The sequence below is a fragment of the Canis lupus genome, chromosome 17 (assembly GCF_011100685.1).
Source record: "Canis lupus familiaris isolate Mischka breed German Shepherd chromosome 17, alternate assembly UU_Cfam_GSD_1.0, whole genome shotgun sequence".
Taxonomy (NCBI): Eukaryota; Metazoa; Chordata; class Mammalia; order Carnivora; family Canidae; genus Canis; species Canis lupus.
Window position 1 is genome coordinate 21,135,743 of NC_049238.1, and position 22,584 is coordinate 21,158,326.

Here is a 22,584-nt window from a genome sequence, read left to right on the forward strand (position 1 = left end):
TCTCTCTCAGGAGAGGCTTGCCCTAGCCCCAGGGGAGCTGTGGCTCCAGCTCCCGTTCCCTGTCTCAGCGACCAGCCCTGGGCCTCCTCCCCAGCTCTGGCCCCGGCTCCACTCCATGTGGCCCGTCTGAGAGGCTGGCCCCAAGCCTGGCGGCAACTCCGCATTTCTCTGTTTTTCCTTTTTTTTCCTCTCTTTCCCGGAGTTAACAAGAAGCAGATGTGGCGCACGATGGTTGGAGAGGTGGGGGGAGGAAGGGGGGAGGCTGGACCGCCAGCCAGACAGGGGGGAAGGGAGTGAGCGAGAGAGGGAGGCGGGAGGCCAGGGCCCGCCCCACAGCCACTCTTGCGCCTCTCAACAGCCACAGGGGCAAAGCCCTGTCACCTCCAGGATCCGGTCATTGGGGAAAACAGATAGGGAAGCCAGAGGAGGGCCTGCTGGGGTGAGGGGGGGCGGAGGCCCAGGAAGCAGCATCTGAGAGGGGCAGGGACCAGGCACAGAAGGCCAGGGGGCACAGAGAACAAACCCCCTCAGAAGCAGAGAATAGGAGAGCGGAAGGAACTGAGGGAGGGACAGGAGCCTGAGGAGGAAAGAGGAGGGGGAGAGGGGTCAGGCCAGGCTGCCGAGAAGGAGGCGTGTGGCTGGGGGCTGCCGCAGGAAGCTGGGGACAGGACCCCCGGCCAGCGCCGTCCCTTGGAGCAGCGGCATCCCCTGCTCCACACAGAGGCGCCAGCGGCCGGGCCGGGATGTGCCTCTGAGGGCCACGGCCGAGCACCCCTACCATGGCCCCCAGCACGCTCTGGAGCTGCTACCTCTGCTGCCTGCTGACCACAGCCGTGGGGGCAGCTAGCTACCCTCCTCGTGGTTATAGCCTCTACACGGGGGGCGGTGGGGCTCTCAGTCCTGGGGAACCCCAGGCCCAGAGCGCTCCCCGGCCTGCCAGCCGCCACAGGTAAGAGCCTGGGTCCCAGCCCAGGGCTGGACGTGGGTGGGAAGGGTGGGTCAGAAGGTGGGTGTCCCAGCCCCCACCTTGGCTACCCTCCCCCGGGGCTGTATGCCCTAATGCAGGGAAGAGGGGGAGAGGAAGCCCATCCATCAGGTGGCTCCGCACAAGCTCACCTTCCTGCAGAGCATTTCTAGGGCCCCCTAAATAGATCGGTCCCCCTCTAACCTCAGTGGGACCTGTAGCTAGGTGCCCAGGGAAATGACCCTGAGGGGCATGGGCCAGGCCTTCCTGCAAGCTGCCAGCTACGTACCAGCCTGGTATTCTCCGGCAGACCTTTATCCCTTCCTAGGGCTTCCTGGCCCCATCCAGTAATTTGTGATTCTTTCTAACACCGTTCCTGCTCTGTTCCTTTGGGCTCTCCAGCCGGACACAGATCAAAGGCCAGCATGAATGGGGCCAAGAGTGTAGAACGCAAACCCCAAGGGGGGCAGGGCTCATCAATGGCTTATTCTCTACTTAACCCTGAGCTGGACCCCTGCCTGCCCTGGCCTCTCCCCTGAGGGGTGGGTGGAAGCCAGCATCCAGGGGATCACCAGAGGGACCCAGCCAGCTGGCTCATACAGGCCACGCCAAGCTGGGGATTGACACAGAAAAGGACATGAATGAATGTGTGAATTCAGAGGCTCCCCAGGACCCTGCAGCCGTGAGGATCAACTTCTTGCAGTTGTGGTTTTCCATTTTATGCCTTGTCTCGCTGTCTTGAAAAGTCTTTACTGACTCCTACTGCACAGGAAAGCGTGGGGGGAGCTGCCCCTGCCAAAGCCCTGGCTCCTACTGGTCCCCAGGGGCCCTTCATCCTTTGACCTTCCCTCAGCCTCTCTGGTAGCCCCTGGCCCTCCTCTGGGGCTTGTGTCTCTGGCCTTTGGGCCCAGCTGGGTTGTGCCTACAGGAACTGGTGTGCCTATGTGGTGACCCGGACAGTGAGCTGTGTCCTTGAGGATGGAGTGGAGACCTTCGTCAAGCCTGACTACCAGCCCTGTGGCTGGGGCCAGCCCCAGTGTCCCCGCAGCATCATGTGAGCCCTGGCGCTAGGGAATGGGTACTTGGTGGGGGCTGGGCTAGGCCAGAAGGAGGGCAGCCGATTTGGGGAATTTGTACAAAGCAGGTACCAAGGGGCAGGACTGGGGGCTTCGGTCAGACCCATTTTGGGAAGACACTGAGGCAACAGTTGGAGGTGGTTACTGAGAGCAAAGTTACCAGACCACCCTGTCAGCCCCCAGATGCCTTCTCTGGGCAGAGTCAGGCTCAGGATGAGGAGTTCAAGTCTCCAGCATAGGACGGGGGAGGAAGAATAGGGTTTTGGCCCTTGGCCAGCAAGCTGACAGCTGTCAACTGAGCACAGCCACATGCTGGATGCTAAGGGGGATCCAACCTGAGGGTCCACCACCAGCAGCTGCCCATCTCCAAAGACAGGATGCAGGGCCACTAACAGAACAGGGAAGAGTAAAGAAGCCTCCTCTGCCTCTCCCAGGTACCGCAGCTTCCTCCGCCCTCGCTACCGAGTGGCCTACAAGACTGTGTCGGATATGGAGTGGAGGTGCTGTCAGGGGTATGGGGGCGATGACTGTGCTGAGGGTCCCGCCCCAGCGCTGGGTCCTGCACCTACCACCCCACGCCCCCGGCCCCGGCCCGCCCGCCCCAACCTCTCTGGCTCCAGCGCAGGAAGCCACCTGAGTGGACTAGGCGGGGAAGGTGAGTAGGGGAGCCTCTGGGGGGAGAAGTGGGAGCTGGTGCTGGCTGGAAAATGAGGGGCCAGGCTGCTGAGGGAAAAACTCCATGCTCCCAGTCAGAAGAAGGGGACAGAAGGGAGTGAGATCCCTGAGATTCTCTGCCTGCGCATGTGTGTGAATGTGTGTGTGTGTGTGTGTGTGTGTGCGCGAATGTGTGAGTCAGATAGAAACCGAGATTGCGAGAGATCAAGAGAAAAAGAAGGCAGAGCAAGAGAATGTGCTCACACACGCCCACATGTGGCTGAGATACTTCCTACTTGAGAACGGCTGCAGGAGGAAGGGGGAATTCCTTCGAGAAGTTTGGTCACCAAGGGATTAGACAGTTCAGACTACAAGTCCTAGAATGCACTGCACTCAACTACAGGTCCCAGGCCCCTCAGGGGCCTCTGGAGACTGCAGGTCCCAGAATGCAGCGGTCCCCATGGCCTTCCTGCTTGCACGCGCCCTGGGCACTGCGGATGTGCTGTGTTTGTCTGCCAGGGAGATAGTCATGCTGTAATGATGGAAACAGGAACTTCTGGCTGACTCTCCCACTATCCAGCTCGAGCCCCTGCAGCCTTCCCGTGGAACCTTGTCTGTCCCTGTGGTGTTATGGAGAGATGTTGCTCAGGAATAGCCACTGTTGTGGGGTCCACTGTGCCTCCCCATACTCCCATTTCACAGATAAGCAAACAACTTCTGAGACCTACTCTGGACAGTAGACTTGCTGGTCAGATTGATGAGCTGGGTTTGAAACTTGTCTCTGCCACTTATGAAACTTGTAATCTATGGCCAAGTTCCCTAATCTCCTCTGGTTCTCTTTCTCACAGTCAACAAAATGGGAAACGCTGTGATATCTATCCAGTGGAGTCTTATAAGGGAGGGAAAGCCATGGTACAATTTTGGCCTAGAGGCATTTAGTAAATGGAGGTTCCCCCTGTCTTGTCTTTGCCCAAATTACCCAGCTAACAGTGGCCAAATCAGCTAGGACCTCGTGTCGGAGCTGGGGAGAGCAGGGCCTAGGAGGCCTATAGGCCCTGCAAGGAGGGCTCACTGAGTTCTGAGGTCCAGCCACTCTGTCTGATGCCTTCCCCTCTCTGCCAGGTCCTGGGGACTCAGAGAAGGTACAACAGCTGGAGGAGCAGGTGCAGAGCCTGACAAAGGAGCTGCAGGGTCTCCGAGGTGTCCTGCAGGGACTGAGTGGGCGCCTGGCGGAAGACGTCCAGAGGGCCGTGGAGACGGCCATCAACGGGAGGCAGCAGCCGGCAGATGCAGCTGCCCGTCCTGGCGTGCACGAAACCCTCAGTGAGATCCAGCAGCAGCTGCAGCTCCTGGACAACCGTGTCTCCACCCATGACCAGGAGCTGGGCCATCTCAACAACCATCACACCGGAGGTGGCGGTGGCAGTGGCAGTGGCGGTAGCCGGGCCCTGGACCCCGCCCCGGCCCCTCCGGGCCACAGTGAGGAGCTGCTGCGGGAACTGGAGCGGCGGCTGCAGGAGTCCTGCTCCGTGTGCCTGGCGGGGCTCGATGGCTTCCGCCGGCAGCAACAGGAGGATCGCGAGCGGCTGCGGGCACTGGAGAAGCTCCTGGCCTCCGTGGAAGAGCGGCAGCGGCAGCTCCCCGGGCAGGCTGTGGGCCGCAGGCCCCTTCAGGAGTGCTGCCCTCCCGAGCTGGGCCGGCGGCTAGCCGAGCTGGAGCGGAGGCTGGATGTCGTGGCCGGCTCCGTGACAGTGCTGAGCGGGCGGCGAGGCACCGAGCTGGGGGGAGCGGCTGGGCAGGGGGGCCACCCCCCAGGCTACACCAGCTTAGCGTCCCGCCTTTCTCGCCTGGAGGACCAATTCAACTCCACTCTGGGCCCCTCAGAGGAACAGGAGGAGGGCTGGCCTGGGCGTCCTGGGGGCCTGGGCCACTGGCTGCCTGCTGCCCGGGGCCGACTAGAAAGGCTGGAGGGACTATTGGCCAATGTGAGCAGGGAGCTGGGTGGGCGGCTGGATCTGCTGGAAGAGCAGGTGGCAGGGGCTGTGCAGGCATGTGGGCAGCTCTGCTCTGGGGCCCCCGGGGAGCAGGACTCCCAGGTCAGTGAGATCCTCAGTGCCTTGGAGCGCAGGGTGCTAGACAGCGAGGGGCAGCTGCGTCTAGTGGGCTCAGGCCTGCACAAGGTGGGAGCAGCCGGGGAAGCCCAGCAGGCTGCACTGGAGAGACTGCAAGGGGTTGTGGGCCAGCTCCAGGGTCGTGTCGATGCGCAGGACGAGACACTTGCAGAGTTTGCACTGCAGCTGAATCTCACAGCAGCACGGCTGGGCCAACTGGAGGGACTACTGCAGGCCCGTGGGGATGAGGGCTGTGGGGCCTGTGGTGGTGTCCAGGAGGAGCTGGGCCGCCTTCGAGATGGTGTGGAGCGCTGCTCCTGCCCCCTGCTCCCCCCACGGGGCCCCGGGGCTGGCCCAGGTGTTGGGGGACCAAGCAGAGGGCCTCTGGATGGCTTCAGTGTGTTTGGGGGGAGCTCTGGCTCAGCCCTACAGGCCCTGCAAGGAGAGCTCTCTGAGGTTATTCTCACCTTCAGCTCTCTCAATGACTCACTGCATGAGCTCCAGACCACTGTGGAGGGCCAGGGGGCTGATCTGGCTGACCTTGGAGCCACCAAGGACCGTATCATCTCGGAGATTAACAGGCTGCAGCAAGAGGCCACAGAGCATGCTACGGAGAGTGAGGAGCGCTTCCGAGGCCTGGAAGAGGGACAGGCACAGGCTGGCCAGTGCCCCAGCCTAGAGGGGCGATTGGGCCGCCTTGAAGGAGTCTGTGAGCGGTTGGACACGGTGGCTGGGGGACTGCAGGGCCTACGAGAGGGCCTTTCCAGACATGTAGCTGGGCTCTGGGCTGGGCTACGGGAAACCAACAGCACCAGCCAGACACAGGCAGCCTTGCTAGAGAAGCTGCTGGGGGGGCAGGCGGGCCTGGGCAGGCGGCTCAGTGCCCTTAACAGCTCCGTGCTGCTCCTGGAGGATCAGCTTCACCAGCTCAGTCTGAAGGACCTCACTGGTGAGGGGGCACTGGTGCAGTGGGAGGTGGGGGGACCCCTTTCTGGTCCTTTCTTTTTCCTCTCCCCCTCCACAACAGCCAGCCATAACCTTATATACTTTCTCCTTATTCTACCCAGCATGAATTGCAGGCCCACCAATGTCCCGGGGGTTGGTGTGTCCATAAGAGATGATCCAAGCTCCTAGCTCCCCACTCTCCCCTGGCAGCTCAGACAGGACAGTGGTTGGGGGTGGGGTGCTGCCCTGCCAGCCAGGTATCCAGCATGGGCAGCCCCATGGGCCCCATGCACCTGCCCATGGAGCCACAACCTTCTTTGTCCTTTGGAAACTGTTTTTATGGCTTCCCTTCAACTTAATTTTTATCACCGTAGGGCCCCCGGGTGAGGCCGGGCCCCCAGGGCCTCCTGGGATACAGGGACCCCCAGGCCCTGCTGGACCTTCAGGACCTCCAGGCAAGGATGGACAAAGAGGACCCATCGGGCCACCAGGTATGTGAGCTGAGATCCATACTGCAGTCAGGGCTCCCCCACATCTCTAGCAGCCCTAGGCTTGACATTCGTTCCATTCTGGATTTGAAAGAGAAAGGAGGAAAGGGGCAAGGAGTGAGGGGTCCTACGTGGCTGACAGTGATGAGGGACCGGCACAGTCACTATATGGGCCGGTTCAATGTGGTAACCTTCCTGCTGTATTGAAGACTAAGGCTGAGCTCACAGGGATATGTAGGGTGTGAAAGGCTGGGGACGAGTTGAACTGAAAGGACCTTATTCCTCCTTTTCTTGATACCCCCATTCCTGCTTTGGAGTCTGTATGTCTGTAGGACAGCGAAAGACTCAGCTGATATTTGCTGAGTGACTTAGTGAGAGCTGCCCCACATCTCACCGCTCCCTTTCCTCTTCCCACAGGTCCCCAAGGAGAGCAGGGTAAGTTCCTCCCATCTGGGGTGTCAGAGGGAGGAAAACTGAATGAGGGGTTGGATGGAGGGCAGAAGGCCTCAGGCAGCCCTGGAGGGAGAGACCCAGGAGGGGATGGGGACCAGGCAGCTCTGCACTGAGTATCTACTCTGACCCCCACCTTATCCCTACCCAGGAGTGGAGGGGGCACCAGCACCCTTTGTGCCCCGGGTGGCCTTTTCAGCTGCCTTGAGTTTGCCACGGTCTGAACCAGGCACAGTGCCCTTCGACAGAGTCCTGCTCAACGATGGGGGCTACTATGATCCAGAGACTGGTAAGCCTGGAAGCAGGCTGGCTGGGCTGTGGGGCAAGCCAGCACAAAGCTATGTGGTGACGTGTTCTCATTCTTGCCCCCTCGGGCAAGGGGTATCTTTTCATGCTCTGGTTTGGGGAGACCCCTTTTATCTTCATTTATTCATTCTCACCACAGCTTGGGCTAAGGGAAAGGGGTTTTGGGGGAGGAGCGCTTCTGTTCAACAGCTCTTTGTTGGGGGCCTGGGGATGTTGTAATGAACAAGGCGCCAAATTCTCTTGGTGGAACTTACATTCTAGTGGAAGACAGGTGAAAAGACCCTGGAGGTCTCTGCTTAGTCCAGGAGTTCTGGATGGGCTCCCTAACACCTCCCAGGCCCCTCCTGACTGCCATTCTCCGTCCCCAGGCGTGTTCACAGCACCACTGGCCGGCCGCTACTTGCTGAGCGCGGTGCTAACTGGGCACCGGCACGAGAAAGTGGAGGCCGTGCTGTCCCGCTCCAACCTGGGCGTGGCCCGCATAGACTCTGGTGGCTATGAACCTGAGGGCCTGGAGAATAAGCCCATCGCAGAGAGCCAGCCGAGCCCCGGAGCCCTGGGCGTCTTCAGCCTCATCCTGCCGCTGCAGGCTGGAGACACGGTCTGCATCGACCTGGTCATGGGGCAGCTGGCGCACTCGGAGGAGCCGCTCACCATCTTCAGCGGAGCCCTGCTCTACGGGGACTTGGAGCTAGAACAGGTGTAGACAGACGGCTGGGCATGACCGGCCCGAAGTGTCTACGCCGCCGGCCAAAGAGCCAGCGGGGACGGCGGGGCTCCGTCCTGGCCCCCCAGCCCCAGGCGAGCCGTCCAGTACCTGTGCCGCGCAGGCGCCCAGAGCGCTCTCCTCGCCACGGCCTGAGCGCCCCGGGCGGAGACTCTGGGATCCCCACGTCCAGACTTTTGGCCTGCTCGCCCTGCAGGGCCCAGACGGCTGGGGAGCCGATCCTCGCACCTTCGCAGCTCCTCCAGCTGGTCTCTAGCCCGAGGCAGGGCTCTCCCGAGGGGCTCTGGCCCCCACCGCCGTACCAAACTATTCAGGAATAAAGACACTTGGTTTTTCTAAAAAACAAAACAAAACAAAACAAACCGTCTGCTCCAGTATGTGTTCAAGGGTACACAGAAGTACAGATGGGACGGGGTGAGGGGGGAGCCCTGGGTTTCCCACCCTGGTCGCCCCCACCCCCGGCCCTGGGGCTCCGCGCGCGCTTCCTCCGCACGCGCCCGCGGAGAGAGGCGCAGCGGCCCCGCGCTCCTCCCCCGAACCCCGGTTCCGCCGCCGTCCGCCAGGGGGCGCTGCCCCCCGACTCCCGTCACGTGACCGCCGCCGCTCACCTAGCGGCCCCGCAGCTCCCTCGAGCTGGGATTGGCGGGGCCTCGGGGGCGGGCGCAGCCGCCGCGACAGCGCGAGCGCTGCAGGGACTGAGGGTTCAGGCCGCCGCGGCGAGGCCCGGCTCAACCTCGCGGCGGGTCTGCAGCGCGAGCCCCCAGTGCCGGAGAGGGAGGGGCACGGGGCGCCTTTGTGCTGCACGTCTTTTGCATTCAGAAGATTGCCTAGGTACGCTTTAGAGAGATTTGCATTAGCTCCGAGTCTATCTGACAAGTGAGGAAACTGAGGCCGGGAAGTGGGAGGCGTTGCCATCTGCAAGGCCACGCCACCTGCTAAGGGGAAGTCGGGGACCAAGGCCTCGGGGTCTGCGCTCCCAGGCTCCCAATTGAATCGGTGAGCGTGGGGAGCAAGGGACCTGCTCCATTCCCGCCTGGCTGCAGGAGTCTCCCTGGGGGAGGAGCTCGGGACGCAGAGGAGGAGCCAAATCAGCCTCTGGAGAGGGGACCCGATCCTCCGGGATAAGAGGCAGAGCCCAGGAGGAGCCCAGTCAGCCAGGCGGGCAGAAGGCTTCGGGAGCAGCCCCATGGAAGACAAGCAGATCCTCTGCGTGGGGCTGGTGGTGCTGGACATCATCAGTGTGGTGGACAAGTACCCGGAGGAGGACACGGACAGCAGGTAGGGGCGCCCGGGCCCCTCGGAGATCCCAGGGGCCGCTGCGGCCCCGCGTTTGAGCCCGGCAGCCAAGACCCCAGGTCCGCGGGGTCAGGGGCCCGCAGTGAGAATCCAGCCTCGGGAGCTGGTGTCCCGTGCCCTCCGCCCCGGAGGACTCGGGGAAGAACTGAGGCCGTTAATTATAAGACCCGGCTTTGGATAGCACTGTGTTCGCCAATTCCCGTTTCAGGAATCATTGTCGCCTTTAGAGACTCTTCGAGATCAAGTGATTTATCCAAGGGCATGCAACTAGTAAGGTGCAGGGCCAGCTTTTTTCTTCTCTCTTTTAAGATTTTATGTATTTGAGAGAGGAAGAGCGAGAAAGAGAGCAGACCAGAGGGGAGAGGGAGAAGCAGGCTCCCCGCTGAGCAGGGATCCCCACGTGGGGCTGGATCCCAGGACCCCAGGCAAAGGCAGATGTTCAACCCACTGGGCCACCCAGGCGCCTCCAGCTTCTTTCTTTTTAACAAAAAGACCCATGCTCTTGCCTTTCACCAGCATTTACTTCTAATTTATCTACCACGTATATCTCATCTGTTTTTAAAATAAATTTTGAGGTAGCTTACAATAATAAGTATGTGCAGTTAGAGTGTAAGAATACTTAAAAACAAACAAAAAACAAACAAACAAAAAGAACACTTAAAACAGGGCAGCCCCGGTGGCTCAGCAGTTTAGTGCAGCCTTCAGCTCAGGGTGTGATCCTGGAGTCCTGGGATCAAGTCCCATGTCAGGCTCCCTGCATGGAGCCTGCTTCTCCCTCTGCCTGTGTCTCTGCCTCTCTCTCTCTCTCTGTCTCTGTCTCTCATGAATAAATAAATAAAAATCTTAAAAAAAAAAAACAAACACTTAAAACAGTGGTATTTGAGCTTCAGGGCTTGCTGGCACTAGAGGCAAGTTTGGAAATGCTGTGGGTTATGGATAGAGCTGGTGCCTGTGCCATGACCAACTTTGCCCTGGTGCTCAATTCCAAAAGGAGTTTACCAGAAGTCTTTTACAAAAATCAACGAACAACATACTTCTTGGTTGTCTGGTAGAAGTTGAAGAGTCGCTCATTGGGTCTTCTATTTGCTTTTGGTAAGAACCTCACTGCTGCACTGCAATCCCAGGAGGGCATTTCTGTGGCACGGAACCTGTAGCTTTCTCTTGGTCTGGTCTGGTGCTTTGAATAACAAGAATTGGTCTTTGGCTGTCAGTTGTCTCAGCCAAGGACTGTCTGGCTAAAAGGTTCTGTCTAGTTCAAGGTTTAATTCCAAGAAGACACTATAGTGCTCATAGCCATGAATACCCAGTTTCCCTCTTCTAATTGAAGGGAGAGAACTGGTATTCTTCAGGCTCTGGGTACCCCCCAGCACTGTCACATGCATCATTACATACTTTCTTTATAGCAGGCCATGGGAAATCAAATCCTCTCTTTATAGATAAGGAAGCAGCTCCCTAGGTGGAGGAATTAAATAATTATTGTAAGGCCACATAGTTAATGAGTGGCAGAGCAGTAATTATAATTCCTAGGAATCTAGTGCTCCAGCCCTCTATCATCTCCTGTGCTTCTTCTCCCTTTGCCACTGGTCTCATGGGGTTGGCCCTTTGCTTTGGGCTGCTTTGTTTGCTAGAGCTTAGAGCCCTTGGGGGGGGGGGGGTTGCGGGAGGGCAGTGGGGGAGGGGCACAAGGGGATGCCACTTTGTAGGCCTAGCCAGGTCAACCACCCCACCTTGTGCTGCAGGGTTAGAAGTTAGACCTCCTCTCAAGAGAACAGGGTGGGTTCCAGGGCCACAGGTCTTCCAAGGACTGGGGTCCCGGGGAAGACCTGGAGTGCTGCTTCCAACGAGAGGTGCAGTCCCATTCTCTTTGAGCTTGCATACAAAGCTCAGTTAAGAGAGGCTCGGAGATCCTGCTAGCTCCCACTAGGATGGGCTCATTTTGAAGGTGGGCACTTAGGCACCTCTCTCAAAAGATCCTTCTCATGTTCTCCATGCCCCCTGCTCTCAGGGTGCACCCCCTCCTACCCAGACCCATGGTTTTGCTCCTCTGCAGAGCAGTGTGGGTTGTCCATAGGGTCTCTCTTGTCTCTGTCTCTGTCTCTGTCTCCCTCCCTCCTCTTCTCTCTCTCTTGTGGGCCCACCCCTGACCCACCTCCTGGACGCTTGTGTCTCCCAGATGAGCAAGCCCAAGTGGGGTCCCAGTCCTTCCCAGGCATTTCAGTCCCACCTGTCCCAGGCTCTCTGTGCTCCACAGGCATCTGGGGACCCTCAGATTTCTTTCTTTCTTTCTTTTCTTTTCTTTTCTTTTCTTTTCTTTTCTTTTCTTTTCTTTTCTTTTCTTTTCTTTCTTTTCTTTTTTTCTTTTCTTTTCTTTCTTTTCTTTCTTTTTTTCTTTTCTTTTCTTTCTTTTCTTTTCTTTCTTTCTTTCTTTTCTTCTCTTCTCTTCTCTTCTCTTCTCTTCTCTTCTTTTCTTTTTTCTTTTCTTTCCTTCCTTCCTTCCTTCCTTCCTTCCTTCCTTCCTTCCTTCCTTTCTTTTTTTTTTTTAAAGATTTTATTTATTTATTCCTGAGAGACAGAGACAGAGAGAGAGAGAGGCAGGGACATAGGCAGATGGAGAAGTAAGCTCCCTGCAGGGAGCCTGATGCGGGACTTGATCCCAGGATTCCCGGATCACGCCTTGAGCCAAAGGCAGATGCTCAGCTGCTGAGCCACCCAGGCGTCCCTCAGCAGAGCATTTCTGCACAGGAAGTTGGGTATCAGTGTGACTTTGAAGGATTTCCACAAAGTAAAAGTTTATACCCTTTCTTCAAAACCTCATCCAAGCTGGCACCTAATTACTTCCATTCAAAACTACAGAGTACATTGCAGTGATTTGGGAGTCAGGCCACCCGGTTTCTGATAGCAGCTTTGTCACTAACTATTGGTGTGATCCTGAGTCAGTCAAATCCCACAAGACTCCCCCATTCTAATCTGCCCAAAAATTTCTCTAAAGCTCATAGCTTGAGAACTGTTTGACCCTTTACAAAGTAGTATCCTTCCTAATGAGATCACGGACCCCTTTTCCCAAGACTGAAGGGAACTTCAGGGTTAAGTTTTGTGTGCCAATATACCTTAGCCTAAACATTCTGCGTCATTCATTTCTCTTAATTAGTGTTTTTTTTAAAGATTTATTTATTTATTTATGATAAACACACAGAGAGAGAGAGAGAGAGAGAGAGAGAGAGGCAGAGAGAGAAGCAGGCTCCATGCCGGGAGCCCGATGTGGGACTCGATCCCGGGACTCGATCCGGGGACTCGATCCGGGGACTCGATCCGGGGACTCCAGGATCGCGTCCTGGGCCAAAGGCAGGCACCAAACCGTTGAGCCACCCAGGGATCCCCCTAATTGGTGGTTCTTATTGTAAGCGGCTACTGTTACTCTTTTTGGAACTGGAAGCATGGAAGTAGCAGCCTGCACTGTTGGGGCACAGGGAGAAATCATTAAAGTGCTTTGATGTGCATAAGTCATTGATACTTCATTGTTGATGGCAATGAGGTCCTGCAAGTGCATCTTCAGTTAGTCTCCTCAGCATACACCTTAGTTAGATTTTCAGTGAAGATGGAGAAAAACTAAAGAAAGAGAAAAGGTGGGGCGCCTGGATTGCTCAGTTGGTTAAGTGTCTACCTTTGGCTCAGGTCGTGATCCCAGGGTCCTGGGATCAAGCCCCACATCCCCAGCTCCCTGCTCAGTGGGGAGCCTGCTTCTCTCTCTCCCTCTGCCTACCGCTCCCCCTGCTTGTGTTCTTTCACTCAGTCAAATATATAAATAAAATATTTATTTTAAAAAAGGTAATTATGTAATGAGATGCCGTGTTAACTAACCTTACTGTGGTAATCATTATGTGATATGTGCTCATTTCAAATCATGTTACAGAATGTTATATGCCAGTTATATTTCAATAAAGCTGAAAGAAAGGGGAAACAAAAATGGAGAGAAACTGGTCTTCATCCAATAATCTTTTTAACCTTTCATATCGTATAAGTTACTCCCCCCGCCCCCAATTAAATGACCTCAATGTCCAGGTTGGCACCCCGACTTACTCATTTTACCCTGAGTTATTATTGAAGTGGATTCCCCCAAGGGCAGAGCAGTTAGCAGATTTGACACATTTGGGAAGAGGTGCTGGAAGTTCTCCAGCAATCAGGGCGCAGCGGCTCCTGGGAGGGGTGGGTCACTGTGACTGAGAATGAGGTCACCCACCCTGGAGCCCTCCTTTGGGATGGATCTGAATGAGTGAAAGTGGGAAGGCTGGTTAGACGCTTTCTGAGGAAGATCTGCCAGCTTTTCCCCATCCTGGGCTCCGTGGCGGGCCTTGCTGCCCCCGGCGCCAGCCTGCCGGAGCTGCAGGAACCCTCCACGTGTTTTGCAGGTGCTTGTCCCAGAGATGGCAGCGTGGAGGCAACGCATCCAACTCCTGCACTGTTCTATCCCTGCTGGGAGCCCCCTGTGCCTTCATGGGCTCGATGGCCCCGGGCCACGTTGCCGAGTGAGTGGAGGAGGGAGCCGGAAGGCCTGCCCAGAGGGTGGGTGGAAAAGAAGGAAGTCTTAACCCTGGGTCGGGGGCAGGCTATCAGAAATGGTTTGTGGCCACCAGAACTAGGTGGGAGGCAGCGGGACGGAGCACCAGCATCCTGGACCCTCCCGAGTGTGGCTTATCTGCAGCTCAGGTGTTAATGCTGTCCTGTTAAAGCCTTCCTTTCCACAGCCTCTCCTTGGCCACTCCCCGGAGCCCACTCAGCTTCCCACCTTCCTTGCTTCCGACAGACTCTGCGGTGGATATGACCTTGCCCTTCTCGATTCCCTGTGGTCCTGGCTATGCTGGCAGCAGAAGGCAGTCAGGGACATGCTGTACCCACCCTCCCTCAAGGATGTCGAGCATCCATGGTCCTAGGGTTCAGGCCCATAATTTCTTTCCCAGTTGAGGGAACAGAGCCTGTGCTTGCATCCCTCTTGTTAACTGAAGTAACAAGAACACCCTGCCTGAGGACGCTCCCGCTCCGAAGTCACATGCTAAAGCTGGGCCCAGACCTAGGCCTCAGCTCACCAGCTGTGAGGCTGCAGCCCATGGTGACCCACACACTTTCTCTGTGTTAGCTGCTGTAGGGACCCAAAAGCCCTTTGACCCCTGGCACTGCCAATTAAGCAAACACTTATCGGGAGGTGAGGCCCACACTTTGCCCACTGTGGGCAGTAGGGTAGGCTGCCAGGTTGCTGGTCTGTGAAGCATTTGCCCTTTGAACCCTGGTTTCAGGGGGGCTGCCGCCAAAGCCCAGCCCCCTGAGCTGCAGCCAGATTCCCTTTCTCAGTGAACTGGCACAGAACAGATCAGGGGGCAAGGGCCTGCCCTGTGAGGTGGGACAGAGGGACCCGGAGCCAACAGCTGGTCACTTGCTAACTTTCATCAGTGGCCATAAGAGGCAAGACTGCTGCTCTTGCTTTGGGTAGGGGGCTCATCTTCATGGAACAATAATGCTGGGAAGTGCACCATTCCACATTCTCCCCCTGTGTTCAACAAACATTTAATGAATACCTACCATGTGCCGGGCACTGTGGGTACAAAAAGTCATTTGGAAAACCAGGCCACAGTTTGCATGTTTTGGTCACGTTAGTGGTTAAAGGATCCTCGAGGTGTAAGATGAGGAGAGATGACCCAACTTGTACTGTCCAGCTTTGGTGTTGCCAAAAGTGGGGCCCAGCCATAGTGAGAAAGGTCAGGATAGTGGCTGGACTAGTGGTCACAGGACACTGTTTTCAGAGAGGGCCAGAAAATGTGGGGTGTTCTTTGTGTGCAGTATCCCCGAGGGGCTATCTCCTGCTCACTCTGATCAGAAGGGAATCAGGCCCACTCTGAGGAGCATCAGACGCTGTGAGCCAGCTCACTGGCTGGAGGGTTCACCTTGCCGTGAGAGAAGAGGGCAATGAGTGGCCCACCAAGGCAGGACCACTTCCTGGTTGGGCATGGTGTAGGTGGGTGTCGAACCACATTAGCAAGGCAAGGGAATTCAGAAAGAAGAGTGAGGATGAGTGTGTAGAGGGCAGCGGGGGGGCAAAGTACCACTTGGTAATTATTAATTATGCCTGGGCTTTGCATGAGACAGGCCACAGTGCCCTCACCTGCTCTGTTCAAACAGGGTTCATGCTCTAGGCCTCAGATCTAGCCCAAATAGTTTTATGAACTTAAGTTTTTTTTTTTTTTAAGATTTTATTTATTCATGAGAGACAGAGAGAGAGAGAGATAGAGAGAGAGGCAGAGACGTAGGCAGAGGGAGAAGCAGGCTCCATGCAGGGAGCCCGATGCAGGGCTCGATCCCGGGACTCCGGGATCACACCCTGAGCCAAAGGCAGATGCTCAACCGCTGAGCCACCCAGGAGTCCCAAGAACTTAAGTTTTATGAACTTAAACACATCTTTTCTGGCTTGAGTCAGACTGAAAGACAGGTTTGGGGTTGGAGGTTACTTCAATCAGGATCTAAAAGAAATGTCCCTTAGTGGTTTTCTCACTGGGTTCCAGGCTCTGCACCCCTCCCTCTCCTGCCTCTCCTGCCCCTTTGCACAGCCTGGGACAGTGTGGTGGTTTCCAGTTCCTTCCTACCCCCCTCCACTTCATCCAGGGTCCCTAGTGGCCCCTGCCACCTGCCCTCAGATCCCCAAACCTTTGTCGAACCGTACCTCCCCCCGGGGATACTCCGTCCTGGCAGTTTTGTCCTGGATGACTTCCGCCGCTATTCCGTGGACCTCCACTACACAGTCTTTCAGACCACGGGCTCTGTCCCCATCTCCACGGTCATCATCAACGAGGCCAGTGGTAGCCGCACCATCCTACATGCCTACAGGTTTGTACCTCTGTCTGTGCCTTGCCAGCCACCGCCGCCATCACTAACTCCCAGAACAGGACCCTTCTTCTCTCGGAGGCCACATGCTCCACCACCCCTGCCACTCCCTGCAAGAGGTCCAGGCCCCTTGTAGGCTCTAATCTGTGTCTCCTTGCCCTCCCCTTGGCTCGGACTCCACCCCAAGCTTCCTGGTGGCTGACTTCAGGCAGCGGGGCGTGGATGTGTCTCAGGTGGCCTGGCAGGGCAAAGGGGAAACCCCTTGTTCTTGCTGCATCGTCAACAACTCCAATGGCTCCCGCACCATTGTGCTCTACGACACGTAAGGCCCCCTGGCCTCACCCTGGCACAGCCCACCAATCAGTTCCCTCCCTCGCCACGTGGGCATCCCAACTGCCCGCTCTCTGCGCCTCTCTCTTTGTGCCAGAAATTGTCCCCATGCCAAACTGTGACTTCTCAATTGTTTTCAATTAGGGAGAAGTGAGGTGGGAAGGGATGTGCTTTGCTCTGCCTGGTGACTTGGCCTTGGTCAACACCATGGGCAGGCAAGCCTGTCCAAAACATAATTCATCGTGTGATTCCTCCATAATTGGTCAATCAGAAGCCTGGGTGTGGGTGTGGGTAAATTGTTTTGAGGAGAGAGGGATGGATGGGAGATGTGATTTTGTGATTCAAACCATCTTAAGCCCTAAAGGGGATCCATTCATTGGATTTCCAGGGTCAGCCCCAGAGTTGCCAGCCTGCAGCATGGCACCAAAGAGCTGGGTTTGGGTGGTCAGAAGAGATGAGCCCACCATGAAGGTCCCTGCACAATGAAGCCAGGCCAAATGCCACATACAACTCACAGCCATTGCCAAGGCAGAGGGAACATTGGGCCATCAGATGCCATGCTAACTGGTGGGAAGGAATCTGTTTAAAGTCCCAAGCTACTAGGGAGAGGCCCTGTGGACCCCCACTTTTCTCATCTCTCCCAGATTCCCTCCTGAAGAATCTCAGACATGTAGTTTACTAAGAACCTAGTGTGTTCCAGGTACTGTGTTAGGGCTGTGGTGGTCCACACCCAGCGGCCCTGGGGTTTAGGGTGTCCCAATCGCCCAGCATGACTCCAGGACCTGGGGAGAGGGGGCAGCTGTCCTAGGACAAGCCTTATGGCCAGTGTCTCTGAGCTCCCCGTGTCCCAGTGAATAAGTCAGTGGGCATATGTGCTGGCAGTGACCTTCACCTTGGGCGATTCTAGCCCATTAAGCAACAATCAATCTGTAGCAACTTTGATCAAGGACACCACATGGTATTCACAGGAAGAGGAGAAGAGCTCAGAGGAGAAACATTTGTTGCCCACTGGCCTCAGTGCAGACATATCCACACACATTACCTCTAACTGCAGCAGTCTGGTGGATTTGGATCCACTTACCAATGGAGAAGCAGCCTCAGAAAGGCCCAGGTACACAGCTAGTTAATTAGATAGATTCAGCTACAGAATGTGGAGGGGAGGGCATAGGTTAGGTGTAGGTCTCTGGTCAAGGCAGATGCTTCCTGGGGCGCCACCTAAGTCAGCCAAACATAAACTCAACCTCAAGCACCAACCTTGACCTCAGGGTTGCAACATGGAGCTGCCAACCCTAGAACAGCGGTGCCATCACTGCTGAGATGCCAGAAGTGAACAGGACCAGACCCAGAGTAGCCATGGCCTTTGTAGTTCACTGGGCCACTGCATGCTGGGAGCTGCGTGTGCTGCTGGCAAGGGGGGAATTCTGGGAATTGTAGTCCCTGGTGCTCTTAGAGCATTCCTGGGAGATGTGGTCTCCAAGGCACACTCAACTGGCCTCTTGACACAAGCTGCAGTTGAGTTTACCCTTGGACAATACCCGAAGGGCACCCTAGCAGACTGCCTCCAGTCCCCTCTCTGGATGGAACTGGGTAGGGCAAGGAATGGTCAAGAGTTTAGCCTGAAACGGCCTCTCCTGGAGCTGAGCCTTGGAAGGCTGTGTTGCAGATCCAGCTCCTGGCCATGCTGCAGGCAGCACTAGGGATAGGGGCCCCAGCAGCCAGTTAGAGATGCTGGCCCTGGCTTGCCTCACCATGCCTCTTTTCTGTGCTTTCTGTCCGTGACTTAGGAACCTGCCAGATGTGTCTGCTACAGACTTTGATAACGTTGATCTGACCCGGTTCAAGTGGATCCACATTGAGGCAAGTTGCCACCCTACCTATGCTTTGAGGGGTTCAACCTGCCAGCCCCTCCATGTATTCTGGCTTCTTAACTTTTTTGAGCCAGGAAGTACTTTCCAGATAAATGACTCCTGCAACAGCCCCCGCCCCTCCCATCCATTCCCTCTGCATCTTTCTGTGTTTTCAGGTAGGAAATCAAGGCCCAGAAAGCACCTTACTCCGGTTCACACAGCAGGATGTAGGCACCAGGGCAGTATGCTGGCTCTAGGCAAAGACCCATGCTTTCCGTGTTACAGGCTGCCCACCTCCTCCACACTCGGAGAAGTCCTGAGTTCTAATCCTAGCCTTGTCATTTAATTCAGCATAGGTCCTTAGGAGAGTCTCTTTTTTACTCCTTTGTCTCCTCATCGGTGAAATGGGGGGAGACGGTCAATAAGGTCTCCAAGGTCCATGACTGCCCTAGAATTATGAAACTTAGAATGGAGTTCCAGCCCAGCCTACCTCTGCTCCTGTCCCCCCTCACCCAGAGTTCCAGTGGGGAGGGAAGAAGGAGCCAGAAGCAGCTGGGCACTGCCCTGTAGGTCCTGAGTTGCCCTGCCCCCCCACCCCACCCCAGGGCCGGAACGCATCTGAGCAGGTAAAGATGCTGCAGCGGATAGAACGGCACAATGCCACGCAGCCTCCAGGTCAGAAGATCCAAGTATCTGTGGAGGTGGAGAAGCCCCGAGAGGAGCTGTTCCAGCTGTTTGGCTATGGAGATGTGGTGAGTGGCCCTGCAGCTTCCCCTTGCCACATCCAGCTCATTTGGGTCTTTTTTTTTTTTTTTAAGATTTTATTTATTTATTCATGAGAAATACAGAGAGAGGCAGAGACGTAGGCAGAGGAGAAGCAGGCTCCCTGCAGGGAACCCAATGTGGAACTCCATCCTGGGACTCCGGAATCATGACCCGAGCCCGAACCGAAGGCAGATGCTCAGCCATTAAGCCACCCAGGTGTCCCAGCTCATTTGGGTCTTAAAGGGAACCAAGCATTCCCTTGGTTACCTGGAATGCCTACCATACCTGGAATGGCTTGATGGCATTGGCAGGTAGGGGGCAAAGAGGCAGGACCCCAGCTTTGGTGGCCATGAAGCAAAATTTCTCCATCCCAATGGGTGCATAAGTATGAGAATGGCCAGAGGGCTACTAGAGCCAGCGACAGAGCACCCTGCATGGGAGTACCTCCTCCCTGGGCCTCCTCACCGCCTCCCCCGCACCTCCTACCCCCGAACACCCCATCAAGTGAGGGAATGGGACAGTTCTCCCAGGTGTCCTCCAGCTCTGGGGTGGGCGGCAGGCTCGGGGAGCCACCGAGGGGTGACGGAGGATAGGAAGGGGACTCGCATAAGGTAAATTTGGGTAGTGCTGGGATAGAAATGAAATCTGAATGACAATCCTAGCATCATAGCCCAAGCTGGCTGGGCCTCCGGTGGCTGCGGGAAGGTGTGGATGCCTGAGCCACACCCTGGGTTTTTATTTGATGGTTGGCGGTGGAGCTTGGCTGAAGTATTTTTCAACAAAACTCTCTCTGGCAGCTCTTAACGTGTAACTGGTGTTGAGTAAGCTCTACAGCCCCCGCCCTCTTTGTTTTAAAGGTGAAGAAACTAGACCCCGAGGGCAGAGTTGTATTAGGAAAGCAAAACAAAGCAAGAGGCTCCTGAGAGCCGGAGGTGTAACTTGGCAGTGGTTGCTTTCACCGCAAGATGGCGCCCAAGGCTCGCTTTGGGTTTTCAATTGCAGGAAATTCGTTGATCTTAGACCAAATAAACCAGGGACTTTGTGTCACAATTTACAAAGGGCTGTATCCCCGCACATCTTGAGCAAGTATGAAAACGCATTCCTGTGGGACAGTGAGATGCTACGTTGGGGATTTAGGCGCCATGTTGGCGGGGTGGCAGCGCTAGGCCACTGGTGGTGACTGAGCTGGGACTAGGTCAGGGTGACCCACAGCCTCCTTTCCACTGCCCACAGGTGTTTGTCAGCAAAGATGTGGCCAGGCACTTAGGGTACCGGTCAGCAGTGGAGGCCCTGAGGGGTTTGTACGGTCGTGTGAGGAAAGGGTGAGCAAGGGAAGCCAGGAGGAGGCTTTGGGTCTGGAGAATGAGTGAGCCCTGGGGGTGGGGGTAGGGGTGTGGGGGGCTGCTCTGGGGAGGGGGTGAGACTGGGACCCAGGTGGGGGGGTGCTGCCCTGGGGAGGGGGTGAGACTGGGGGCCAGGTGGGGGTGCTGCCCTGGGGAGGGGGTGAGACTGGGAGCCAGGTGGGGGTGCTGCCCTGGGGAGGGGGTGAGACTGGGAGCCAGGTGGGGGGCTGCCCTGGGGAGGGGGTGAGACTGGGGCCAGGTGGGGGGGCTGCCCTGGGGAGGGGGTGAGACTGGGGCCAGGTCGGGGGGCTTGCCCTGGGGAGGGGGTGTGAGACTGGGGCCAGGTCGGGGGGGCTGCCCTGGGGAGGGGGTGAGACTGGGGCCAGGTGGGGGTGCTGCCCTGGGGAGGGGGTGAGACTGGGGCCAGGTGGGGGGGGCTGCCCTGGGGAGGGGGGTGAGACTGGGGCCAGGTGGGGGTGCTGCCCTGGGGAGGGGGGTGAGACTGGGGGCCAGGTGGGGGGGCTGCCCTGGGGAGGGGGTGAGACTGGAGGCCAGGTGGGGGGGCTGCCCTGGGGAGGGGGGTGAGACTGGGGCCAGGTCGGGGGGCTGCCCTGGGAGGGGGTGAGACTGGGGCCAGGTGGGGTGCTGCCCTGGGGAGGGGGTGAGACTGGGGCCAGGTGGGGGGGCTGCCCTGGGGAGGGGGTGAGACTGGGGCAGGTGGGGGGGCTGCCCTGGGGAGGGGGTGAGACTGGGGGCCAGGTGGGGGGGCTGCCTGGGGAGGGGGTGAGACTGGAGGCCAGGTGGGGGGACTGCCCTGGGGAGGGGGTGAGACTGGGGGCCAGGTGGGGGGCTGCCCTGGGGAGGGGGTGAGGACTGGGGCCAGGTCGGGGGGCTGCCCTGGGGAGGGGGTGAGACTGGGGCCAGGTGGGGGTGCTGCCCTGGGGAGGGGGTGAGACTGGGGGCCGGGGGGGGGGCTGCCCTGGGGAGGGGGGGAGACTGGGGGCCAGGTGGGGGGGCTGCCCTGGGGAGGGGGTGAGACTGGGAGCCAAGTGGGGGTGCTGCCCTGGGGAAGGGGTGAGACTGGGGGCCAGGTGGGGGGGCTGCCCTGGGGAGGGGGTGAGACTGGGGCCAGGTGGGGGGGCTGCCCTGGGGAGGGGGTGAGACTGGGGCCAGGTGGGGGGGGCTGCCCTGGGGAGGGGGTGAGACTGGAGGCCAGGTGGGGGGGCTGCCCTGGGGAGGGGGTGAGACTGGGGCCAGGTGGGGGGGCTGCCCTGGGGAGGGGGTGAGACTGGGGCCAGGTGGGGGGGCTGCCCTGGGGAGGGGGTGAGACTGGGGCCAGGGGGGGCCGCCCTGGGGAGGGGGTGAGACTGGGGGCCAGGTGGGAGCTGACAGCCCAGCTGAATGGAGGGCCTTGCAGGGCTACACTTATCTGCGCCTGGGCTGAGGAAGGTGCTGATGCCCTGGGTCCTGACGGGCGGCTGCTGCACTCAGACGCTTTCCCTCCACCCCGGGTGGTGGATACTCTGGGAGCCGGAGACACCTTCAACGCCTCAGTCATATTCAGCCTGTCCCAGGGTGAGTACCCCGGCAGGAAGCATGGGCCTGAGGCCTGCCCCTACCCAGAGACCACGCTGATCCAGCTATTTGTCCCTACAGGGAAGACTATGCAGGAGGCTTTGAGGTTTGGGTGCCAGGTGGCCGGCAAGAAGTGTGGCCTACAGGGCTTTGAAGGCATCGTGTGAACGCCCTGTGGCAGGGGGCGCTGGCTCACACCACCCCCTCCCCGGAGGCTGGCACCACCGGCCATCATTACCTTCTCCCTTCCATCCAGCCGGGCATCTGGACCACCCTGCTCTCTGGGCAGATGCGGGCTGTGAGGAGGCTCCGCCTGTGTCCTGGTGTCTCATGCTACTGAGCTGCAGAGCAAATAAATCTCCTGCCCCAGACCCGGCTTCCTTCTGCCAGTCTGTTTGTTCTTGATGTCTGAACTGCTCTGGCTGGGGATTATTACAGAGGCTTTGATACTACAGCCTTTCATCCTCTTTCTCTATTCTTCAAATTAACCTCTCTGAGTAGGCCCAGAGGAGGGGTGGCCTACACCAGAGCAGTAGGAGGTACCCCAGACTTGCCACCAGCTGTGCCTTTGGGGGAGGCCCAGCTGGTTCTGGTGAAGAGGAGCCACAGGGGATGGGTAGAGACCATGAGCCTTCCTGGCTGGGGAGGACACTTATCTCCTTGTACCTCAGGGAACCTTCCAAATAATAAGCTACGAGAAAAATCTCCTCTGGACCCCTGGGCTGTCACAAGACTCCAGTCATAGTTCCAGGACCATCCACATGGCTGAGCCAACCTGACAGACCAATGGGCAGGGAGCCTACTCTGTGGTTTGGTGGTGCCTTCACAGTCCAAAAATAT

At 57.6% G+C, this 22,584-nt stretch overlaps 2 protein-coding genes across 7 annotated transcripts; both read left to right on the forward strand.

Annotated features, from left to right (window-relative positions):
- The first annotated feature begins 375 nt into the window (after positions 1-375).
- EMILIN1 (elastin microfibril interfacer 1) lies at positions 376-8,083 on the forward strand. Its single transcript, XM_038561041.1, has 8 exons — positions 376-949; positions 1,893-2,018; positions 2,475-2,695; positions 3,817-5,754; positions 6,125-6,241; positions 6,656-6,673; positions 6,840-6,977; positions 7,363-8,083. Exons 1-8 carry the CDS (start codon positions 780-782, stop codon positions 7,698-7,700), a joined length of 3,066 nt encoding a protein of 1,021 aa, XP_038416969.1. The 5' UTR covers positions 376-779; the 3' UTR covers positions 7,701-8,083.
- Positions 8,084-8,384: 301 nt separating this feature from the next.
- KHK (ketohexokinase) lies at positions 8,385-22,120 on the forward strand. Of its 6 annotated transcripts, XM_038561050.1 has the most exons (10): positions 8,385-8,552; positions 8,765-8,999; positions 13,424-13,540; positions 15,666-15,887; positions 16,072-16,206; positions 17,999-18,071; positions 18,667-18,813; positions 20,060-20,148; positions 21,587-21,744; positions 21,826-22,120. In XM_038561050.1, the coding sequence occupies exons 2-10, from the start codon at positions 8,908-8,910 to the stop codon at positions 21,909-21,911; spliced, it is 1,119 nt and encodes a 372-aa protein (XP_038416978.1). In that variant the 5' UTR covers positions 8,385-8,552; positions 8,765-8,907; the 3' UTR covers positions 21,912-22,120. The 6 variants fall into 6 exon arrangements, with proteins under 6 accessions (XP_038416978.1, XP_038416980.1, XP_038416979.1 ...); XM_038561051.1 differs by having other exon boundaries at positions 8,387-8,999; positions 15,753-15,887; XM_038561052.1 differs by lacking the exon at positions 16,072-16,206 and having other exon boundaries at positions 8,385-8,999.
- Positions 22,121-22,584: the final 464 nt, after the last annotated feature.

Coding starts and splice junctions, on each gene's coding strand:
- KHK (XM_038561050.1), top strand. CDS start 8,908: ATGGAAGACAAGCAGATCCTCTGCGTGGGGCTGGTGGTGCTGGACATC. Junction 16,207..17,998: donor ACCATTGTGCTCTACGACAC/GTAAGGCCCCCT, acceptor TCCGTGACTTAG/GAACCTGCCAGATGTGTCTG. Junction 18,814..20,059: donor TGTTTGGCTATGGAGATGTG/GTGAGTGGCCCT, acceptor CACTGCCCACAG/GTGTTTGTCAGCAAAGATGT.
- EMILIN1 (XM_038561041.1), top strand. CDS start 780: ATGGCCCCCAGCACGCTCTGGAGCTGCTACCTCTGCTGCCTGCTGACC. Junction 2,019..2,474: donor CAGTGTCCCCGCAGCATCAT/GTGAGCCCTGGC, acceptor TGCCTCTCCCAG/GTACCGCAGCTTCCTCCGCC. Junction 2,696..3,816: donor GAGTGGACTAGGCGGGGAAG/GTGAGTAGGGGA, acceptor CCTCTCTGCCAG/GTCCTGGGGACTCAGAGAAG.